The 20,664-nt window shown below is 36.6% G+C and overlaps 1 protein-coding gene across 6 annotated transcripts in view; it reads left to right on the top strand.

Annotated features, from left to right (window-relative positions):
• Positions 1-5,340: 5,340 nt before the first annotated feature.
• tpm4a (tropomyosin 4a) overlaps positions 5,341-20,664 on the top strand; it is a 33,221-nt gene continuing 17,897 nt past the window's right edge. For 3 of the 6 annotated variants that reach the window (XM_007252614.4, XM_007252613.4, XM_049465522.1), the window contains exon 1: positions 14,998-15,439. In XM_007252614.4, coding sequence (XP_007252676.1) covers positions 15,308-15,439 — 132 coding nt within the window. In that variant the 5' untranslated portion in view covers positions 14,998-15,307. Of the gene's footprint in view, positions 5,727-9,055; positions 9,182-14,997; positions 15,440-20,664 lie in introns of those variants that run through there. The other 3 variants (XM_007252611.4, XM_007252610.4, XM_049465520.1) reach the window with 2 other exon arrangements.

Here is a 20,664-nt window from a genome sequence, read left to right as displayed (position 1 = left end):
GCCATTCACACATGAGGTCAGCGTTCAGGGCGGGCACTTCGGGCCTCGTCAGAGGAGTCATGTCCTTTTCTCCCTGCAGTCGTAAGGGTAGGCCTCAGCAACAGGTTCCTACCACCTGTGCATGGCTGCAGGGCACTCGTACGTCATGTCTGAATGTGCGGTGGGGGCATGTAGGGACAGCACTGGATACAAAGGTGTTTGGGATAACGTCATGAGCTTTGCTCACCCAGGTGTTATGTGAGGTGATTCACCTTTACAGTTCACAGTTTTAAAAACAGTAGAAAAGTGAGAAGCAACGGCTAACGGCTAAAGCTAAGAGTCTCGTGAGAGTGATCACTAGCTTCTTAAACACTACAGTATGGTTTTATAGTTCAAAGATTGAGTACTCATCTCTTTTACAACTGCTGATCCACCACTGGAAATGTTCGGTAGTCTAGACTTCACCTACAGTAGGCTTACCCGTGGTCTGGGAAACTGGTTCTATGATAAGTTTCTCACATTAAAAACTTATGCAGATTACAGTAAATAAATGAATAAATAAAAACACACAAACAAAATTCTGCAAGTAGAAGTCCCGAAACTGTCTGGGAAAAAAATGGCAAACAAGACATTTTCTGGCATTTTTTTTAAATCTGTTATCTTCTTAAGGGTTGATACTTATGATACGGTCTGTGTGGTCCACAAAATATACATTCCTGCCAGTTACAGTTGATAAGGATCAATGGTTCCTATGAAATGAGTGCAGGTCTTTTTTGACCGACCTATAAAAGTAAGGTGTATTAATACAAAAGATTTAAGTTGAAAAATCTTTTTGTCCCAACCCACTCATTAGGACTCCCCTATCACTAGTGATGCCCCAATACAAGGATAGTGAAGACTAGTGCATGCCTCCTCCCAGAGGTGGAAAGTAACGAATTACATTTACTCACATTACTGTAATTAAGTAGATTTTATGAGTAATTTTTAATTTTTAAAGTAGGTAATTTTACTTTTACTCAAGTATGCAATGCAAAATGTGCCTGCCCCGCCAGAAAGAGCTGTCAGCTTTCAAAACTTCCACATCAAACCTGCGAAAGCATGTGGTGTTAAGAAAATTGTATATTCTAAATTCACTGGTTAGCTCTGGATTTACTTTATAAAGACCAGTAATCTCCGTTCATATGCAGCTATACAGATTATACAATCTTCTGTATTTAGTAAAATATCCAGCACAATAATCCCTTTATTAAAAATTGTACAACCTAAGCAAATTCTTTGACAGAATTTTGCCTTCAGGGTTTTCTGGAAAACAGTGAAGGTTAATGGAGACAAAAGGTGTTTGTTATACTGTGTGTTAATTAATCGACTAACGCCTAAATTAATAGTATATTAAATTCACTGAAAGCTGTATAAAATGCGTCTGTTGGCGCAATGTTAACAGCCGATTGAGGCGAATATAACCTAAATACCTTTGCTAATAATCATGGATTACATAGATCCCTTTTAGACATTAAACAACACTGAACTAAACTGGACACATATCAAACTGCCTAGGGTAGCTAACAAGTTTGTTAGTTAGCTAGCTAATCTAGCTAAATGAGCTGCACTACGTTACGTGCTTAACCTGCGTTCACAAATTGAGTTTACCTTTCTGAAAGTCTTGGTGGTGAGAGAAATGCCTCATAATGTTTGCTGTGTTTATGTTCTGCTGATTTTATCACACATAGTTTGCGCTGAGTTTTGTTCTCCATGGCAGCGCAGCTGAACTTTTCCCAGCAATGTTTATTATGGTTAGCAAGAAAGACGATGTGCGAATCAGCTGTGTAGCCTGAGGTCTGTGCGTGCGGCTCAGGGGAACCGGTGTTCTGTCAAGTTATTCTACCTATCGATATGTGCTTCTTTTCAAGCACTGCGCACGCGCCCACCAAATGTTTTTTTGTATGATTTCATGTTTTTAATGATAATTAAAGCCTAAATAAATAACATATTTTTGAGGAATACTTGAAATAGGAATACTTGCACACATAAAAACACATAAAAAGTAATCTTGAACTAGGAAGTGGTTTCAGAACCACTGTTTAAATATTTAAACAAAAGGTCCATCAGAACACGGTTCTATAAGGAACCAAATGGTTTTGAGGTGAGTACACCGACCTCAGGTATCAACTGGTACTTTTAATATGAACTAATTCACACATTTACGATTTAAGAAGAGTAAAAAACTGAGGTATATGTCACCTGATTGACCATTGGGGCCATTTTCCCAGACCACTGCTTTATATTATACAGAAACGTAAAACTTGCTTGATGTAGAAATTCTGTATTACGTGGATTTTCTTCATATTTTAGGGTCTTCAAGAGTGTAGTCCACTACAGATCTAGAAGGTGCTTGCTTCTGTTTCTACTTGAGTCACTGTTTGTTCGAAGCCGCTGTGCCTATACTTCAGTATGAGTAGGCTGGTCTACACACCCTGCGAGTGACTAAATAAACTCTTCGGATTAAAAGCAGAGTAATGAGTGCGCAGTTTAAGGGGTTAAAGGCCAGCACTGCTTTCTGTGTGTGCATGCCTGCTTTTGTTTGTGTGTGAAAAGACCGGAACGAGGGTGTGTACCAGAACGGAAGGAAATCTGTAGCAGGAAAATAATAAACTATTATTTTATTTACATTTAACTGGTTTTGAACTTACTCTTCAGTAATCAGATGAATGGGCTGAAATAATGAGTAACTTAAAGATAATGAGAAGTTGGTTATTTGATCAGTTAAACACTTTTTTCACACAGTTTGTCCAAAGACCCTTCAGACTGTGTGACATTGAACATATTTGCACAGATAAATAAAATGAGGCATTATTAGACTCTTTAAGCATAGCAGCTGGAGCCAGGAGTAATGGAAGTGCTATGAGCTTAAAGTTAGTGTTATAGGATGTAAACAGTCATTTTAATAAGCTTCTTGTGAACTCTAAGTTATTAATGCCTCGTTTAAATGTCAGGACTCTCTGGATTCTAGCAAGGAGGTGTGGAGCTAATTTGAGCTGGATAATGGTGGAAAAAGCAATTTATCGGGGGAAATTTTGCCCCGTGTAACTCAGTCTAAAGGGTGTTTGGACAAACTGTCCAAAAAAAAATTCTGGACCTTTTTATTATGTTTTACTACATCAAAAAGCCATTTTACACCTTTAATTTTTCAGCCCTAATACAGTGTATGCTGTAAACGGAGTTACTGGAATGGGTTAATAGTTATCCTGACTGTGCTGCTTATAGGCAGTTTTACTCTGACAGTGGCTGGCTCTGCTAACTACGTCTTAATGTGTGTCCATCTCCTCAATGGCACTTAAAAGGCCTGACTGGCAGCCAAACAGTGAATGGTATGACATTCTGCACTTCATCCCCAGTTTTATATACCAATCCCCCTCTTGTGGCTCTCTGTCAGTCTACACACAGGATCCCAGACTGTAGATCAGTCCTGTCCGTGGTGTATATGAAATGATTTCGCAGAAGACCACCCACTGTGGACGAGGATTTCAAAAATGCACAGGCCCTGCTGAGTAGAACAGCCTCATTACCCTTCCATCAAAGTATATATTACAGGATAATTACCTCACGGAAATCAAGAACGACACGCATTTTTTTAGTTTCTAGTTTAAATAGAAGTTGGGCCAAATCTGTGCCAAATATTTGCAGAATTTTCCCCAACATCCCACATGTAATTAATCATCCTGTACATTTTGTATGTGTTTAGAAATCTCTGATAGAATTGCTTATGCGGTTTCCAACACTGTATGTCACTCATTATTCTGTGTACACTGGCATGAATGTATGCTACATACAGTACTAAAGATTGGACACACATTAAATTGATTTTTTTTATTTCATTAATTTAACATTTTTCGCATTGTAGATTCATCCAAACTATTCAAACTATGATGGAAAAAAATGAATTTTAGATTTTAGATTTTAGATTCAGAGTAGCAACTCTTGCCTAGATGACAGTTTTGCACATCTTGGCTGGATTTTTTTAGTCAGCTTTATGAGGTTGAGTCCCCTGGAATGGTTTTCAGTTAACAGCTGTGCTGAAATTCTAAAACTTAATTACTTGAATTTTTGTTTAAGAGCATCAGTTGTGTTATGAACATCACTATTTGAGTAATGTTTTAATCCATATTATTGCAAAAACTACTCAACTAAATAAGGAAAAAGTACTTTAAGAAGAAATGAAGGCCAGTCAATCTAAAAAGAGTTAGGAACTTTAAAAGTATCCTCAAATGCAGTTGAAAAATCAATCAAAAACATTATGATGAAACTGGCTCTTATCAGGACCATCATAGGAAAGGAAGTCCAGGAGTTACCTCTGTTGCACAGGATGAGTTTATAAGAGTTACAGCCTCAGAAACCTCAAGTTAACAGCCCCCCATATAAGAACCACCTTAATGTTTCACAGAGTATTTTGGTTTGTTTAACACTTTTAAGTTACAACATGATTCCTTAGGTGTTCCCTCATAGTCTGGATGACTAATTATATATTTATTTACAATGTAGGAACTGTATATAAATCCAGAAGTAGAACCCCTGTATGGTATGTAGTATCAAAAACCTCTGAATGTTTTTAAAAGGTTAATTTATGTAAAAAAAAAAAGGGTGTTATGAAGGGAACCAATTATAGTAAGAGAACCGTATCAAAGTGGATTTCTTTCAGGAAAAGAACCATTAATTCACCCCAATGATGGTCTAAGTAGTTCTGCAAAATGATCTCTTGAGTCAGTATTTTTTTATGTGTACTAAATAATGAAGAGCCTGGTTTCTCAAATAACCTGTTTTGTTAAACCAAAAATGCTTCGTCGTAGCAACAAGAAGATTTGTTGGTCTGTTTTTACCGCAGAGTAAATGCTTATCTTAACGATATTAATGTTAAAAGTGTTAAAATAAAACTCTTACATTGATATTTTAACTATTAAGATTTAATACTGGCAAATTTTTAACTTTTTACTGACATTACTGTTCAGAAAATGATTACATTTCAGATAAACTATGGAGGATTATTATTGTATAGAGCCAATTATCTGATTGATGTTCTTGTCTCTTACCTGCCAAAGAAAGGTTTATCACTAAAGGCTGCTGCTTAAGTGTACTGGGACCTCCGTATCAGCACACAGTGTCCAATCAGGGGGTTAAATTTGGACGCTTTTTTCAAATCTCTCTCTCTCTCTGGCGCTCTCCAGCCTCTTGTAGGCCTCCATCACTCAATTTTTTTTAAACAAAAAGCAGCAGCAGCCCCAAATAAGGAGAAGGGCCTGGAGCTGCTGTGAGTGTTAGTGGTCCAAGCCATTCCTTCACACAAGTGAGCTGATAGGGAGCTGGGAATAGCGAGCAGAGGGAGGGAGCTGGGAGCTGGCTACTTACTCTGGTCGGGTTCTGTACAGTCAGATCCAGCAGTGTGGTCAGCTTCGGCTTTGGGTTCGCATCAGCTGCATTCTCCTCCACTTCTCTCTCTCTCTTTCTCTTTCTCTCTCTCTCTCTCTCTTTAGTTGCAGCTCTCCTGTTCTTTCTCGCTTTCCTGAAGAAGGAGAAAACAGACTGCAGCATCTGCTTCACATTTGCTAAGTTCCTTGACCTAGTTGAAAACACAAATTATCACCATGGAGGCCATCAAGAAGAAGATGCAGATGCTGAAGCTGGACAAGGAGAACGCCATCGACAGGGCGGAGCAGGCCGAGACGGAGCAGAAAGCAGCGGAGGACAGATGCAAACAGGTGTGTATAAGGGCTGGGCAATGTGGTCCTAAATTAATATCACAATATATTAGTGTCATTTTGGGATAACGATATTCTTGGCGATATGAAAAAACACTAAAAAATTTTAATTAAAAAAAAAAATCCTACTGCACTGGCCTGTCACGATAAGATTTTATTTGTGGATAATATATATTGTATATTGTGTATGTATATATTGATTGTGATAAACAATATTATTGTCATTTTAAGACCATTTAAATGTCACTAATATAATGATAATAGAAAAGCATAACAAAGAAAGTATACCCTTTTAAAGACAACAATTTTTTGTCAGACACATATATAGAGAAATATATACTTTTTTTAAATTATTTTCTCTAATGCAGTCCACACAGTGTGTATGGAGTCACAGTTATTGAAGCATTGGTCTAGTATTGCACGTTATATATGTGAACAAACCTACAAATAAATACAATAGACAACAGATATCATGATAATCTTAAAATATTATTGAGGTATCTATTTATTGTGCGATAAGTTGATTATATATATGTGATATTACAAAACACTGAAAAGAAAAATGAAATCATTTCAAGAATATACTACTGCTATAAAATAAATGTTAACTAATAATTTTATCTAAATATAACAGTTTATTCATTCAGTAGAAGCAAACAGTAGAAACAGTAAACGACAGTGACTTACCAAGAGTTATACAACATAAAATATTGTAGTGTTCAAAACTATTATCATAATATGGATATTTCTTAATGGTGAAATGATACCTATGTTATTCCAAATGATACTATATGATACAGCCCTAATAGGTACATATGGAGATGTGATAATTGTGTTTTTATATATATATATATATATATATATATATATATATATATATATATATATATATATATATATATATATATATATATATACAGCACTGCCAAAGGTGGGTAAACTATTACTTGAAATAATCAATTCATCCCTTAGCATGGGCTACATACCCAACTCAACTTAATACCAGTATCAAAAATCTAAATATGGTATATGTTTTTACTTCTCATCCAACCAAAATTAAATGCACTCAAACTGAAAACAAGCCAAAATGAAACGTGTGGCTTAAAGAGTAACAAGACTCTTTTTAAAATGTAAAAAGTAAAAAGTCTTCTGAAAAATAATTACTCCAGTAAAGTATACTACTAAAATCTACTTACGTAAGGTAAAAAAGTATTTTAACGTTGTATTTGTGCATCATTATATGATATCATCATATTGCCATTGTATGGTTACTTACAGTAGCACCAAGAAGAGTTCAGCTTTTTTTACACCTCCTAGAACCCTTAATGGTTCTATAAAGAACTGTTTCTTCTGTGATTTTAAAAATTGTAAATGTGTCCATTTTACACAGGAGTTCTCCGTTAAAGTCTTAGGAGCTTTTTTTACGTATAAAAGAAAGTTTAAAGTTTGAACTTCTACTGTACAGCATAATGGTCCAGTTCCACTTACAAGTTCTTCCTAGAACACAATGCCAAGAACCGCTGATGAGAACTTGTTTTTAAAAGTAAAGCTAGAGTATACCCGTAGTGCTCCACTCCACTGCAGAGATTTTTACCCCAATAGATCACAGAACATAAACACGTCACCACCGTGCTTCACTGCGGACCACTCAGGCATTTGGTGACCTGGAATTCCTGCAGATTATCAGGAACATGGAGAGCTGCAGGAACATGGAGAAACTGATTACACAAAGATTAGTGAAGAGTGTTTGTGAACACTTAGTTCACTGCATACCAGAAGAGCTGTTAGCCTGGACCAAAAATAACCCGGGTTATCGGCTCCTATAGGCCAGGGAATGCAGATGTGTTAGACCTGGTCTTTGTCATCCAATTGGCTGCCATAAATGTGATAGGCCTTAATGCGTTCTTTGTATATTTGTCAATGATCTGAGATAACAGTACACAGTTAGATGAGGATGAGGATGCTTAGCTGAAAAACCCAGAATTAGTTTAAACTCAAATAAATTCAATCTGTTGTATAAAAACTGCATATTCCCAAGCATTACTCAACTACTTTGAGTTAGGTAAACAGTTGTGGTCCATTAATCAGAAAATTTTAAGTGAATATTGACAGCTTTTTCTCTTCCTCTGCTCATGTGACCTATGGTGTTCTGCAAGGGTCCATATTAGGGCCCATTCTCTTATACATGCTACTTGTATTAGGAAGCATAATGTCAGTTTTTTGTTTTTATGCTGATGATATACAGCTGTACCTTCCTATCACAGTTAATATCCAGTATAGGATACAGTTCAAAGTGCTTTTATTGGTTTTAAAGCACTAAATGGTCCATCATCCTCCTACATTACCATTCTGATTATACCTCGCAGCACAATATTCTCTGTGATCATCGTCCCAGAATTTGTTGGCTGTTCCTTAGGCTCATCTTGTCAAGCCATTTTCATCTCAGTTTTTAAATTAGGTCTAAAAACTTGTACCAATTGGCATTCAAATAGTGAGGGACTGTGGTAATATTAAATATCATATAGATATAGTATTTAATGAGTATTTAATGTATGTGTGTATCTTGTGTTTTATTTATTGCTGTTGAGCTTATTGTTTTTTATCTCATGTATAGTTTTATGTTTAAAACAAAGCTATACTATAAACTATAAAACAAATAGAAATAAAAGTCATGTTTAGTTTTTTTGTTTTTCATGTTTTATTTGTTTTATTTGTTCTTATTTTCCATGTACAGCACCTTGATCAATGCAAATTGTTTGCATTGGGAGCTTTATAGATAAATACTTACTAATTTACATACTTATATTCATTTTGATTTTTGAGTCAAATCATTTTACGATGAATTAGTTTGAGTTTTGTTTTGTCAGCCTGTTCTTTGGTCACTGACATTCACCGTCAGTTTGTAGTCATTCTCCTCACTCTACCATATGTAGTTTTTTGAGTTGCCATTTTTTTTCTTTATAATTTTTTATAAAAAATAAAACTAGAATTAAGTTATGGTCCAGTAAACAACACACAAACATTAGTTTAGTGTTTACGTATTAATTGCAATTAAACAGCCAAAATTATCATAATATCTCATTAACGATTAACTACAGTTAATCCATTGTGAGGGCACCTATAGAGCAGCACATCATATTTTCTTAACCGCATTTTCTTTTACCACAATATGCACATTCAATCAGGATATTTGTCTCTTTTTCCACTCTACTCGGCACTTTAGTTATCCTTTTTGTGCTGCCAGACTCAATTCAGTTTTATTTAGTTTATCACAGTTGTAATTTGAAGTGTGCTGAAGACTGATTTTGTGTGTGTTAATTGACTCACAGCTGGATGATGAGCTGATGGCCCTGCAGAAGAAGCTGAAGCAGACTGAAGATGAACTGGACAAGTACTCTGAGGCCCTGAAAGACGCTCAGGAGAAACTGGAACTTTCTGAAAAGAAAGCTGCTGATGTAAGTCAGATTCCTGGTACAAGAAATGGGTCATTATCCAAATACGGTGCCTGTTGGCTCTCCTAAGTTTAAAAAAAAAAATAAGATAACCCATAACCATGTCATCAATAATGTAGTGCTCTAAACCACTGAGACTATCATTAACAATTCTCAAATAGAGATAACATATAACAGTGGTAAACCTTCCCAAGAGTGACTGGCCTACCGAAATGACTCCAAAAGGGCATGGGCAACTCATCCAGAAGGTCCCAAAAGAACCCAGAACAAAATCTAAAGGACTGCGAAAAACTAGCAACACAGAATTTCATTAAAAAAAGAACATCATACTGAAAGTCAAACCTGTAGTTGTAATTGATGGAATCATGAATTCTACTCTCTACCAGAAAATCCACCTCTAAATGACCCAACAATAAAAAATAAAAAAATAAATTAAGTTTCTGGGCCTAGTCAAAGTCTGTTTTCATACTTGGCTTTGAAAAGTAAAGAGTTGAGGAAGAAAGGGTCAAAACCTTTTTTATAATTCTCACCAGGATATTTAAGTTATGTAGTTATGAAAGTAAATAGTTTAATATGCAATTGAAGGGTTTAGCAATTCAAGATAATAAGTACAAGTACAAATTTAAGTGAATCATCCTCAGAAAAGATGAGGCAACCAACTTCTAACCCAATTGTAAGAGCACTGTAGTGCAAAATATTTATATTTACATTTATTTATATATGCATCGCTCATCAGTGTAGTTACATCTGTGACCATGTAAGGAGGTGAATGGAAGCGGTGATCAGACGCAGGTTAGAGGGAATGGTTTCCACCTGTTTCCAAACACCGTGAGTGAATCACGGAGGAGCTTTTCCGCTACCAGCTGTGTTCCAGCTTTGATCAGGCCCATCTTATCGTGAGAAGCACCGAGCCGGGAGCATTCCTGCGCGCCACTCTTTAAGGATGAGCTTATAACAATCCCAGCACTGTTCCTGACTATCATCAGATCAGACTTGGCAATCGACAGGCTAGAGTTGACAGAAGGTGCCTTTATGTTTACAAAACTTCTGGATTCTGAGAAACTGATAAGGTAATTCCTTGGGACAGCGTGGTCAATCAACTTCATATCAAACTAAGTCATCACAAGACAGCTTACTGGCCTATAAATATCCCAACCAGTCAGATATACACAGATGAGCTAAAACATTATAACCACCATGAAGCCTTCATAGATCAGTCCTACTGTGCCTAGTACCCATCCTACACTGTTAAAAGTATTAGCACCTTGAATAACTTTAAGGGGTTCTTCAATTTGAAACTCTGGTGGAGTACAGTAAGGTGCTTTTAAAGAACCTTCAAAAAAAATTTTGAGAAGAAAATGTTCCTTAAGCACCATTAAGCCTCCTTGAAGATCACCTTTGGACGATCCTCCACAGTTCCAACAGCTTTTAACAGTGTACTTCACAGCAAGCTTCACTGTTGGTCCTCCCAGTGCTGACAAAACAGCTCATTTTACCTGACAATTTTACCTCGTAGATGTCTGGAAGATCTACTTGTGAATGTACCAACTGACCTAAGTTGTAAATTGAAGCTTTTGTAGATAGTAGACCTTTGTTATTTATAGAATGGAAAACCAACAGACCAACCTTCTTCCATGGCTCCTGTTCTGATGCTTTTGTTTCCATTGTTTGGCGTGAGCACGGGCCCTCTGAATGGTCTGAACTTATACATTTCTACTGTAACCCTCATTTAACCATAATATCTAGTAGCCTTTTTCTCAGTTAGTCCTCAGAGAGTGCTTTCCCACCAAATGAACTCCGTTTTTTGAACCAATTCCAATCAGGCTTATAAGAACTACATTGTTTTTCAGAGAACCAGCCCGTATTTCCACCAGATTTAGTGGAACTGTGAAAACGCCACATCATACGTCTTCAACAGAGAGCGTTGCACAGCGGCAGTGAACGAAGTGGTCATGGTTTGTACTGAAGAACCTTATACTCTTCGATTCTCACTCAGAACGAACGTTCCTGGTTCTGGAAGCTACTTTTGTTGGTGGAAACACGGCAACCAGTTCAAAATTAGGTTTGTGAACCAGAACGATGCTGAACCTCAAGCATCAGTGAGCTTTAGATACCTTGTTGCTGGTTTGTGGTTTGTGTTTTTTTTTATGTGGGACACCAGTATAGATTATGGAACTCCTTAAGCATCTAGTAGTTATCCTAATTATGTGTAGACAAAAGTACAGTTGTTAAAAGCTTATTTTATTTGGTCCCATTTGGAAGACCCATTTTTAGTAATGCCACCCACTTTCTAGTAATGCCCCCAACACTAGGAGGGTGAAGCCTAGGCCATATATATGTGAAATCAGCCACTGCTTCTTTTCCAACCACCACTGATGCAGCTTTACTGGGTATCCAGCGCAATTGGAGGAAAGTGCAGGATCCCCAGCTCTGACACATAAGCTAAGAGATGCCTGTGCTGGGTAGAGTGTCATCTACCCACCCAGAGACAGCATGGCCCATGGGTGCTTTCTCTGGCTCTGGTTGCTGATGCCAAGCAACATTAGAACTGGCGATCCAAAGCCCATAACCCTGTGATCAACACCCCAACACCAAGCCACTGCTGCCCTACCTGTAAGTGAGATACATACAGTAGCACTAGTAATCTAGTAATCTGCTAAAAAATATTCTATCATGATATTTAAAGACATTTTTTTACGGTACACAATTATTGCAATGTTTTGACACATAGACAAAATGCATCAGCAGTGGCAGATTATTAAAAATGCTGTTCAATAATTTATTAAAAAATATTTAAGCACTGATTACTGTATATCCTTGAGTATAGTGTCGATTCAATGACAATTTGATCATGATATGATAAAATACGCTCATACTGCCCAGCTCTAGCTGTAACTAAGAGTGTTGTAGGGTTAAAAGTATAGATAATCAAACATCCAAACTAAAAACATTTAGCACAGGATTTTATCACACATACATAATTTTTGACTGTCCTGCTCAAACTCAATTCATCATCAGATGTTCTCACACTGCAATAGACAGATGTTTAGATGGGTTTTTTTTTTGCGTTTGGCCTTAAAAAAAGAAACCAATAAACCAAAATACCAAGGTTTCGCAATGACAGCAACAATACTATAAAGCATTTGCAAAAGTGACATTTGTAAACAGCACAATTAGAAAAAAAATGCTCATAGCCTACAATCATATGCCCAACTATGAGTTTCCTCAAAGTGTGCCGGTCGTCTTCTCTTGTGAGGCCTGAAGTAAAAGACAGGCCTGCCGTTCGCAGTACTTTCCCTTTGGAACTTTGCCCTGGAAATCTGTTCTAGACTACCAGGCCACATGTCATGCATTAGGAGCAACCATAAACTAATTATACATCTGAATTCTCAATGGCAAAGGAGGAGGGAAGAAGGAAGAAGTACTCAGCAGTAAACAGGACTTTTCAACAGATCCTGGTTGGGGGATGAAGAAGGGCTTTTTTTCACATGCCTGTTACTGATAAGCCTATGGAGCAATGGGGGGGGGGGGAATGGGCTCCAATTGCTGCGCAGCAGCCCTGGAATCCTAAGAATGTGGCAAAAGCAAACGAAAAAGGCCACACTCCTATGTCTAATGAAATCAATGCTCCCTCCGCCTGCAGAGCCTCTTTATCGTGGAGGTGTGCCTCTCCAAGTTGCCTCTCATGGCCAGCAATGTGACAGAGAATTAAATTTAGCATCTGAAGCATGTGTTGAGTCACGTCCCTATTTTATATTGTGCCTGCAAAATTCGGTTAGTTTGAGGGAAAGCATTTTAACAGCGATCAGAAACTCACATTTAGAGTAAAAAGGGTTTCATTTCAACAGTTAAATCAGATGCTATTATACTGTATGTACCACCAGTTGTCACTGAAATCTGTAAACTGTTTGTCTGCAGAATTTGTTTATTAATATTAAATGATAAAAAGTACAAGCCTAGGTTTCGTTAAATTTAACTTAAATGGGCTTAAATGGAAAGTAAGCTGCATTGCATTGCGTTTTGACTTTAAAGCTCACATAAGTTCAGGGGGACATCTGTGAAAAATATTTCACACTTCTACTCAGTGATAAAACTCTTGCGTCTGGACGACAATTGAAAAAGCAGGAGGATAGGTGAGTTTTTTTTTGTCTTTCTCTGTCACATGACATCGCGTTCAGTAGCACTCGCTGTTGTGTTTACGTGTATCTCTGTGGAAACACACGCCCAAAGTGTAATTACGGTGTGTGGCAGTGAACAAACTCCAAGATGTGCATCCGGACAGGACTAAAATTAACGGAGGACCATAGAATTCAGCGAAAAACAGTAGGTAATTTAGCCTCCTGTACGCTTCCCTGGAGAAGAGTTTTGGGCATGTCCGATTGGGAGGAAACCCCAGCGAAGACCCAGGACACACTGGAGAGATTATATCTTTCAGATAGCCTGGGAATGCCTTGGGATCCCCCCAGAAGAGCTGAAAAAGGTAGCTGGGGAGATGGAGGTCTGGGCCTCTTTGCTTATGCCACTGCCCCTGCGATCTGGACCCCTGAATAAGCGGTTGACAATGGATTGATGGATGGGAAAAAATTATTTTAGCCAAAATTATATATAAACCATGTATCTGATTAAACAGCTGTATACAGGCCCACATCAAACAATCATACTTAAAAATCTGGAGTTTGCACTGACTCGATATCTTGATAACTGTGGGACAAGGTACATGATGAGCTTACCAGGAAATGAGAAACAGCATGTTTTATTCTTTGTGGCCTGTCTGTGACATTCTCCCATTATAAGGAACTTGGCCTTTAGTTTGGAGATACTGGGACTCACTTCAAACTATGCTGCAGGCTGGTTTTATGGAACACCAGCTTGAAGTTGCCCTATCACACAGGCCCTGTCCAGATCAGTCAAACATAGCAAGCTGATTCTTGTAGCAGACACCTATTGACCAATGTAACAGAGCCCATGCTCACAAGTGCTGCCAATCAGGTTCAGATCAGGAGCAGGAGCAGCTTTGGTGCTCATCCCACAAATGCATGTTCCTTCCATTTAAAATGGAAATGAACAGGCTTTCCAATTGTATGAAATGTATTGCCAAGATGCTTTGTTACAACAAAGAAATTATCTAATAATCAACCAAACATAAATTTTCTTACTTTTGGGCTGTATTTTGTGTTGCAATCATGGCGCTTGCTTGTTTTGCAGTCTGTAAGTTAGTATAGTAAGCTGTTTGATTGATTATTGTTTCTGGTAATACAGTACGTATTCTTCACTGAGAGACATTTCAGAAGAATTCAGACAGAATAAAACAACAAGAGTGCCAAGCACTACTACCTTATTTATCTATTAACTGTATTAAAGCAGAAACTGAAGTGAACTGTTGATGACTGTTGGTTGATAGAGAAGATCATGTGTTGTTCCACAGGGTTTTACTCCTTCTTTATAGGGCCTATAAAATTGATGTTATTATTATAAAACTGTAGTTCTGAGAGTAAAGGACTGAAGTGTAGTCTTACATAGTTACAGGTTCTAGCAGGTAAAGAGCTAAACACAGACAAATGTAATGTAAGTGAAATTACAAGTGGAAACTAAAGTGTTTCAGAGAATTCAGTGTTTAATATTTAAATGCATGCAGAGAAACACTGACCTAGAGGGTTAACAAACTTTCAAGCACCACTGTAGTTCAGTTCGACCTCTTTGACCACGCCCAGCACGCACTCGCCCCGCCTACTTCCTAACCCCCACGCTATTGGTCGGCGGCTGCATGAAGTAATCCAGCGGTTCTGCCTCCTCGGAGCTCCTTCTCAGCCCCACACACAGAATACAGCCCTTAATTCAATCAGTCAAGACTCGCTTCCTTCGCATTTTTACACACATTTCTACTTTTTGCTCCTGTGAGCCGCAGTTTAACTCTGAAGTGGGAAATAAGAGCCGTGTTTACACTTTGTTTTTCGGTGTTTTTTTGTGGCACTCGACTTTTTTAAAGGACTGTATTTGTAATTTTTCATACAGACTGTGACTTAGGTCAGCTAAACTAACTTACTATTTATTATAAGTCATTTGCACGCAGCTCACGATAAGTGTTTTATATTTTTGGGGGCTGAGAGAAAGCGGTAAACAGTAGAAAAGATGGCAGGTGTGACTTCTTTGGACGCCGTTAAGAGAAAGATCCAGAGTTTGCAGCAGCAGGCGGACGACGCGGAGGACCGAGCCCTAGTTTTACAAAGAGAGCTGGACAATGAACGGGAGCTGCGGGAGAAAGTGAGCATTTTCTTTCTATCTATCTGAATTATTCTTCTCTTTTAGTTCAGTAAACATTAGCTACTGGTCTGGTCTTGGATAGATAGGTCATGTCTTCAAAACTAAGCTGAAGTTGACGAGGCTTCTTATTCGAACTTTTCGTTCCACCTTAAAAAGTGCAGCGGTTACATTCCAGCAGTTCCATTCTGGACAGGCGCCAGCAATGTTAACCGCTGCATTATTAAGGTGGACCGGAAAACGCGAATAATACGTGAACTTCAGGGAGTAGAGAAAAAAAAAGCAAGGCGTTGGTCTGAACCCTCCCACATCTGCACATAGAGCATAGTGCTGACCCCCCCATTTTAAAAGCTAAACTAGCTATTTCTGATAATATCTGCGTTCCAGCTTTCATCTAAGGCATTAATTTATTCATTCATTTATTCATTCATTTAGTCATTTATTTATTTATTTTACTCAGTTCAGTCCTCATGTTTCAGATGCTCTTCAGCTGCCTAACCCATGTTTGCTTAAGAAAAGTGTTGGAGGGTGTTATCTTAACTCTTCAGAAAGAAGAGCAAGTAGCCTAGGTGACTAACTAACTACATAGCCTAGCCCAGGCAGGCCAGATGTGAGGACACCTCCCCACCCCCATATCTCCAGTCCTGTTTAAATAAAATACAATTTATGAACACTGTATACATAAGTGATTCAATATTATTTTCTATACATTTTCTACTAACTAATTAGTAAGTTAGGTCTAGTTTGCTTTATTTTTGAACATCAGTTTGAGTCCATTCTTAATGTTACTATATTGAAACTGCACTGTTTTCTTTTCACTGTAAAAAAAACTGGACCCAGATCAGCAGAAACAAGTTATTTAGTATCTGTGGGCTTAAAAGTGTCTAAAAGTTCTGGTGAAATGTTCTAGACTTCATTCAAATTCATCCCCCTCCTCCTCCTTCGTCTCCTTTTCTTTCCTAATCAAATCTATCATAACTAGATGACTTTCCAGATTCTGAAGGATCAATTTAAGTGTATGCCTTAATGAGCTTTGTTCTCAAATCTTTGGGGGAGTCTTGGGCGATGCCCTCAATTTGGGCTTGAATCCCCAGGAGCATTTGAGGGAATGCCATTGCACAGCCTCTGGCCCACATACTGGGTTTCAGTCTCTTACGCTTCGGAGAAAAGGCTTTGATAAGTCTAATTGATAGAAAAGTATTATCTTTATTTAAGTACAAAGCTATTCTGATATCAGAAATGCCAGTTGGTGTTCTGCAGGTTGTCAAATATCCAATAACTTTTGCAAAGTTTCTCTTTGGGCAGGTTTCTCAGAAAGTTATTTAATCCTAGTCTTGGACTACACATCGTTTCAAGCAAAGATTTTCCATTGAAAGAAAAGTTTCTTAACGCTTAAGTCTGGGATGCTAACTTTTTATACTCTATTTTGTATATTACCACCCCAAACCTGAGATCTGAAGTAGCTTCAGAGGGTTGAGTTTTACTGTACGCTTAAGGGGGTGATTCTCACGAAAAACAGATTTAAAAGGGTTCACACTTGAAAAATTTCAAAAGGCATTTAAATATAAAATTTCTTTTTGTTATGCAAGACTAGGGTCTGAACTTTTTAGAAATACTTTTTTTTTTTAATTTTATAATTTTTTTCTGTATATTTTGCACCATTTTAGTCAGTCAGAGCACACACATTCTCAGTACCGCAACATGATAACACAGAACAGATATGGTTTAAAAGTTACACATTTGTTACTTTTTAAATAGATATTATTAACAGTTGTGCTCATATGTGTATATAACCCAGAAAATATTATATTTATAAGTTTCCCATTTTTTTTTATTTTATGATTTGTCTCATTACCGCAACAGATTTCATGATTCATGTCCTGTCTTTTCAGGATATTTAACTGAAAAATTACATGTATAATTTCTTATTTAGTACAGATGACCTATGAAGAAATACAATTTATCCAAATACCATTATAAACTAGAATTTGTTTTATAACAGTAAAATAATTAGTAAATAAATATGTGTTGCGGTAAAGAGAATGGTGTTTCGGTAAAGAGAGTCAATGTTTCGGTAAAGAGAGTCATTACAAGGATTCCTACTTAATTAACAATAACACTTTACACAACAAACACAGAGTGTGAATGCTGTGAATAAATAACAAATTCTAATGATGTACTTCTTGAGTTTTGTATGGAGTAGTAATATTGAACAAAATGTGGTATTTGCTGTTGAAAATTATTCTCAGTAAGACTCAAGCTGTGAAAATATCCTATTTTGAACTGTGTATTTTAATAAAACAAATTTCAACATACCTCATTAGACATAAATTCCTTAAAACTTTAAACATCACTGTATAACTAAATTGAAATGGAATGTTTAAATACAAAATAAGTAATTCAACATCTCATAAAACAACTTTTTTATTAAGTATTAATTTCATGACAGATATAAACATCAATGTACAACTAAATTGAAATTAAATATTTAAGTATGAAACAAGCAATTCAACATCTCATTAAACATCTTTGTATTAAGCATTAATCTCATGAAAAATGTAAACATCAATGTGCAACTAAATTAAAATTAAAGATAAAATTAAAGAAAGTTGTTTAATGAAATGTATATATGTGTGTATATATATAAATTTCATATATATAATATATACATTTCATGAAACAACTTTTATTGTTATAAACTGTTAATAAAGGTTGTTTCATAAAATGTGTGTATATATATATATATATACATATAAACAGTTTATAACAATAAAAGTTTATAAAAATAAATTTCATGAAACAACCTTTATTAACAGTTTATAACAATAAAAGTTGTTTCATGAAATGTATATATTATATATATGAAAATTATATATTATATATATATATATATATATATATATATATATATATTATTATTATTATTTTTATATATTATTTTTATATCTTATGCGGAAGTTATATGGGTGTCACTGCCCTGCTACATAAATCTGTTTTTTATCTGAAATTGCATCATGTATTGTTTTATATATTGTTTATTATAAGTAAATAAAGGCTTTTTTATGAAACAATATATATATATATATATATATATATATATATATATAAGTTCATGTCACTTAAAACATTAATTTCTCTTTACCGCAACAGTGAATCTCTCTACCGCAACAGGCCTTAAATTGTTGCGGTGTATGAGAAGGCTGTTGCGGAGTATGAGGGACCTTAACCTTCTTTGATCTCTGTGGGGCCACCATGATGCCTGGCTAAACTTTTGCTAGCTTTTTGTATTTAGACTTTAAAAACCTTAAAAATTCCCAAAACACAATAACATTTTCATTTTTTTAAACATTAAAAACTAGCTGTTTCGGTAATGAGAAACAAAAAGTTGTGTATGCTCGCTGACAACCAAGTTTTTAACATTTATCTGGAGAGGTATAAAATTAGGTGCTTACCTGGTAGCCATCTTGGGTGTCATACTAAAAGGTGTCCCCCCTCTCAAAATGGCTGTTTTTTTTCTGTTCCTTGTGGTCTTAAATGGTGCTTGAAAATTGTTGCGGAGGCTGAGAACATTGGTTCTGACCAAAGTTATTGTTCTAAATATTTTCTTTTCTTTTACCAATGAATTCCAAGTAATACATTTTTATTGACTGTAACAATTTACTTTATGAGATACATTTAAGTTTTTTATTATTTATTTATTTTAAATATTAAAATTGTGTAATTGAAGAGCCGAGATTCAGCAATGGACGCGTTGCGGTACTGAGAATTTCACACTAAATTATAAAAAATACATAATTTAAAATATCACAATGTCTTCTTTTAATCACTTCCAATATAGCCTTTGATGAGATGTTTATAAACCAGTGTTTCCCAAATTGATAGCATTTACCTGTTCATCACACTCCTTAATGCCACCTCATTAGTCTGATTTCGTGAGAATCACCCAAGGGCTGTCTTGGAGGGGCGGGGAAGGAATGTCACACCACTAGCTGCTTTTTTGGCCTCATCCTGGACTGTGGTATTCCCTGAGGAGCTGAATCAGGATGTCGTTCCTGCTCCACATCTGCGCTTCCTGTGGACCCTACTCATACTGAGATGACCATGCAGATAGGCAGGAAGCTGGCATAGGCTTAAACGAAGCTCCATTTAGATGTTGAAAAGAGTCAAGAGAACTTTCTTTGTCCATTGGTTTAGCTGGAAACCACTTCTTCCCGAAATGGACTCTTTGGTAGCACTTTTTATGACCCTACCAGCAAAAGTCTTGTTGTAGGTAGTCACTATGAGACTTGTTAAGGTGATAGAAGCTCTTTGTAAGGCTGGCTTGCGTGGCGTTTAAGCAAATGATCACTGACCATTGTTGAAAAGGCCACATTTTTTGATGTGTGGTCTAAATTTTTGTGCTCAGAGATATCATGGACAGACATTCCAAGTTTCCAAGGGAAAAAAAAGAGTGTTCCCAGTGACGTCAGCTCAGCCCAGAGCTATGTGAAATATAGGTATGTCCCATTGAATCATAGCCAGAGCCCTCAGTGGGAGTACGTCACATTTGACCTGACAATGGCTTAGTGTTTGAAAAACGAGGCTGCAGATATTATGCGGACGTTTTACATACATTTTCCTGTCAGATGTGTTAACAAGGCTCCCTTGGACGTTAAGTCGCACCATGGGAAATGACTGCACATAATGGCCAATTTGAAACATGTCCACTTTGTTCACAACTGGGTCTGGTTTTTATTAAAAAACGTTTCGGAAATAACTTTACACCTTTCAGGCGTACCAAGTGTGGAGCAAGGTCGACCCGTACATTGGTCATTGTGACACCCACATTAAACTGGACTCTACTGAGTATCGAATTTAACCTCTTAAATTTTAGGACTCTTGAATTGTATCAATGGAATATACATATTAAGTTTCATAACAATTTCTAAATAGCTGATGCTAGTTGTTGGATGATAAAACTTAACGTTAATAACTGATTAATATGCTTACCATTAAGCCAAGTATGTCCTGGGAAGTTAACCTGAGACGATGGCAAAAAACCCACCTATATACAACTGAAAATCATTTTTCTTTTCTTTACTTTTTTACACACAGAATATAACAGCTGGTATTTTACTACTTAGTTTAAAATGTATGTTGTTTTATTGTATGCTTTGCAAAACATGCTCTGCAAGTTTTGTCTGGTTGTCACACAAACAGACAAACATTACAATTTTCTCCCCCACCGA

The sequence above is a fragment of the Astyanax mexicanus genome, chromosome 16 (assembly GCF_023375975.1).
Source record: "Astyanax mexicanus isolate ESR-SI-001 chromosome 16, AstMex3_surface, whole genome shotgun sequence".
NCBI lineage: Eukaryota > Metazoa > Chordata > Actinopteri > Characiformes > Acestrorhamphidae > Astyanax > Astyanax mexicanus.
This window is presented reverse-complemented; position numbering and strand designations above follow the sequence as displayed.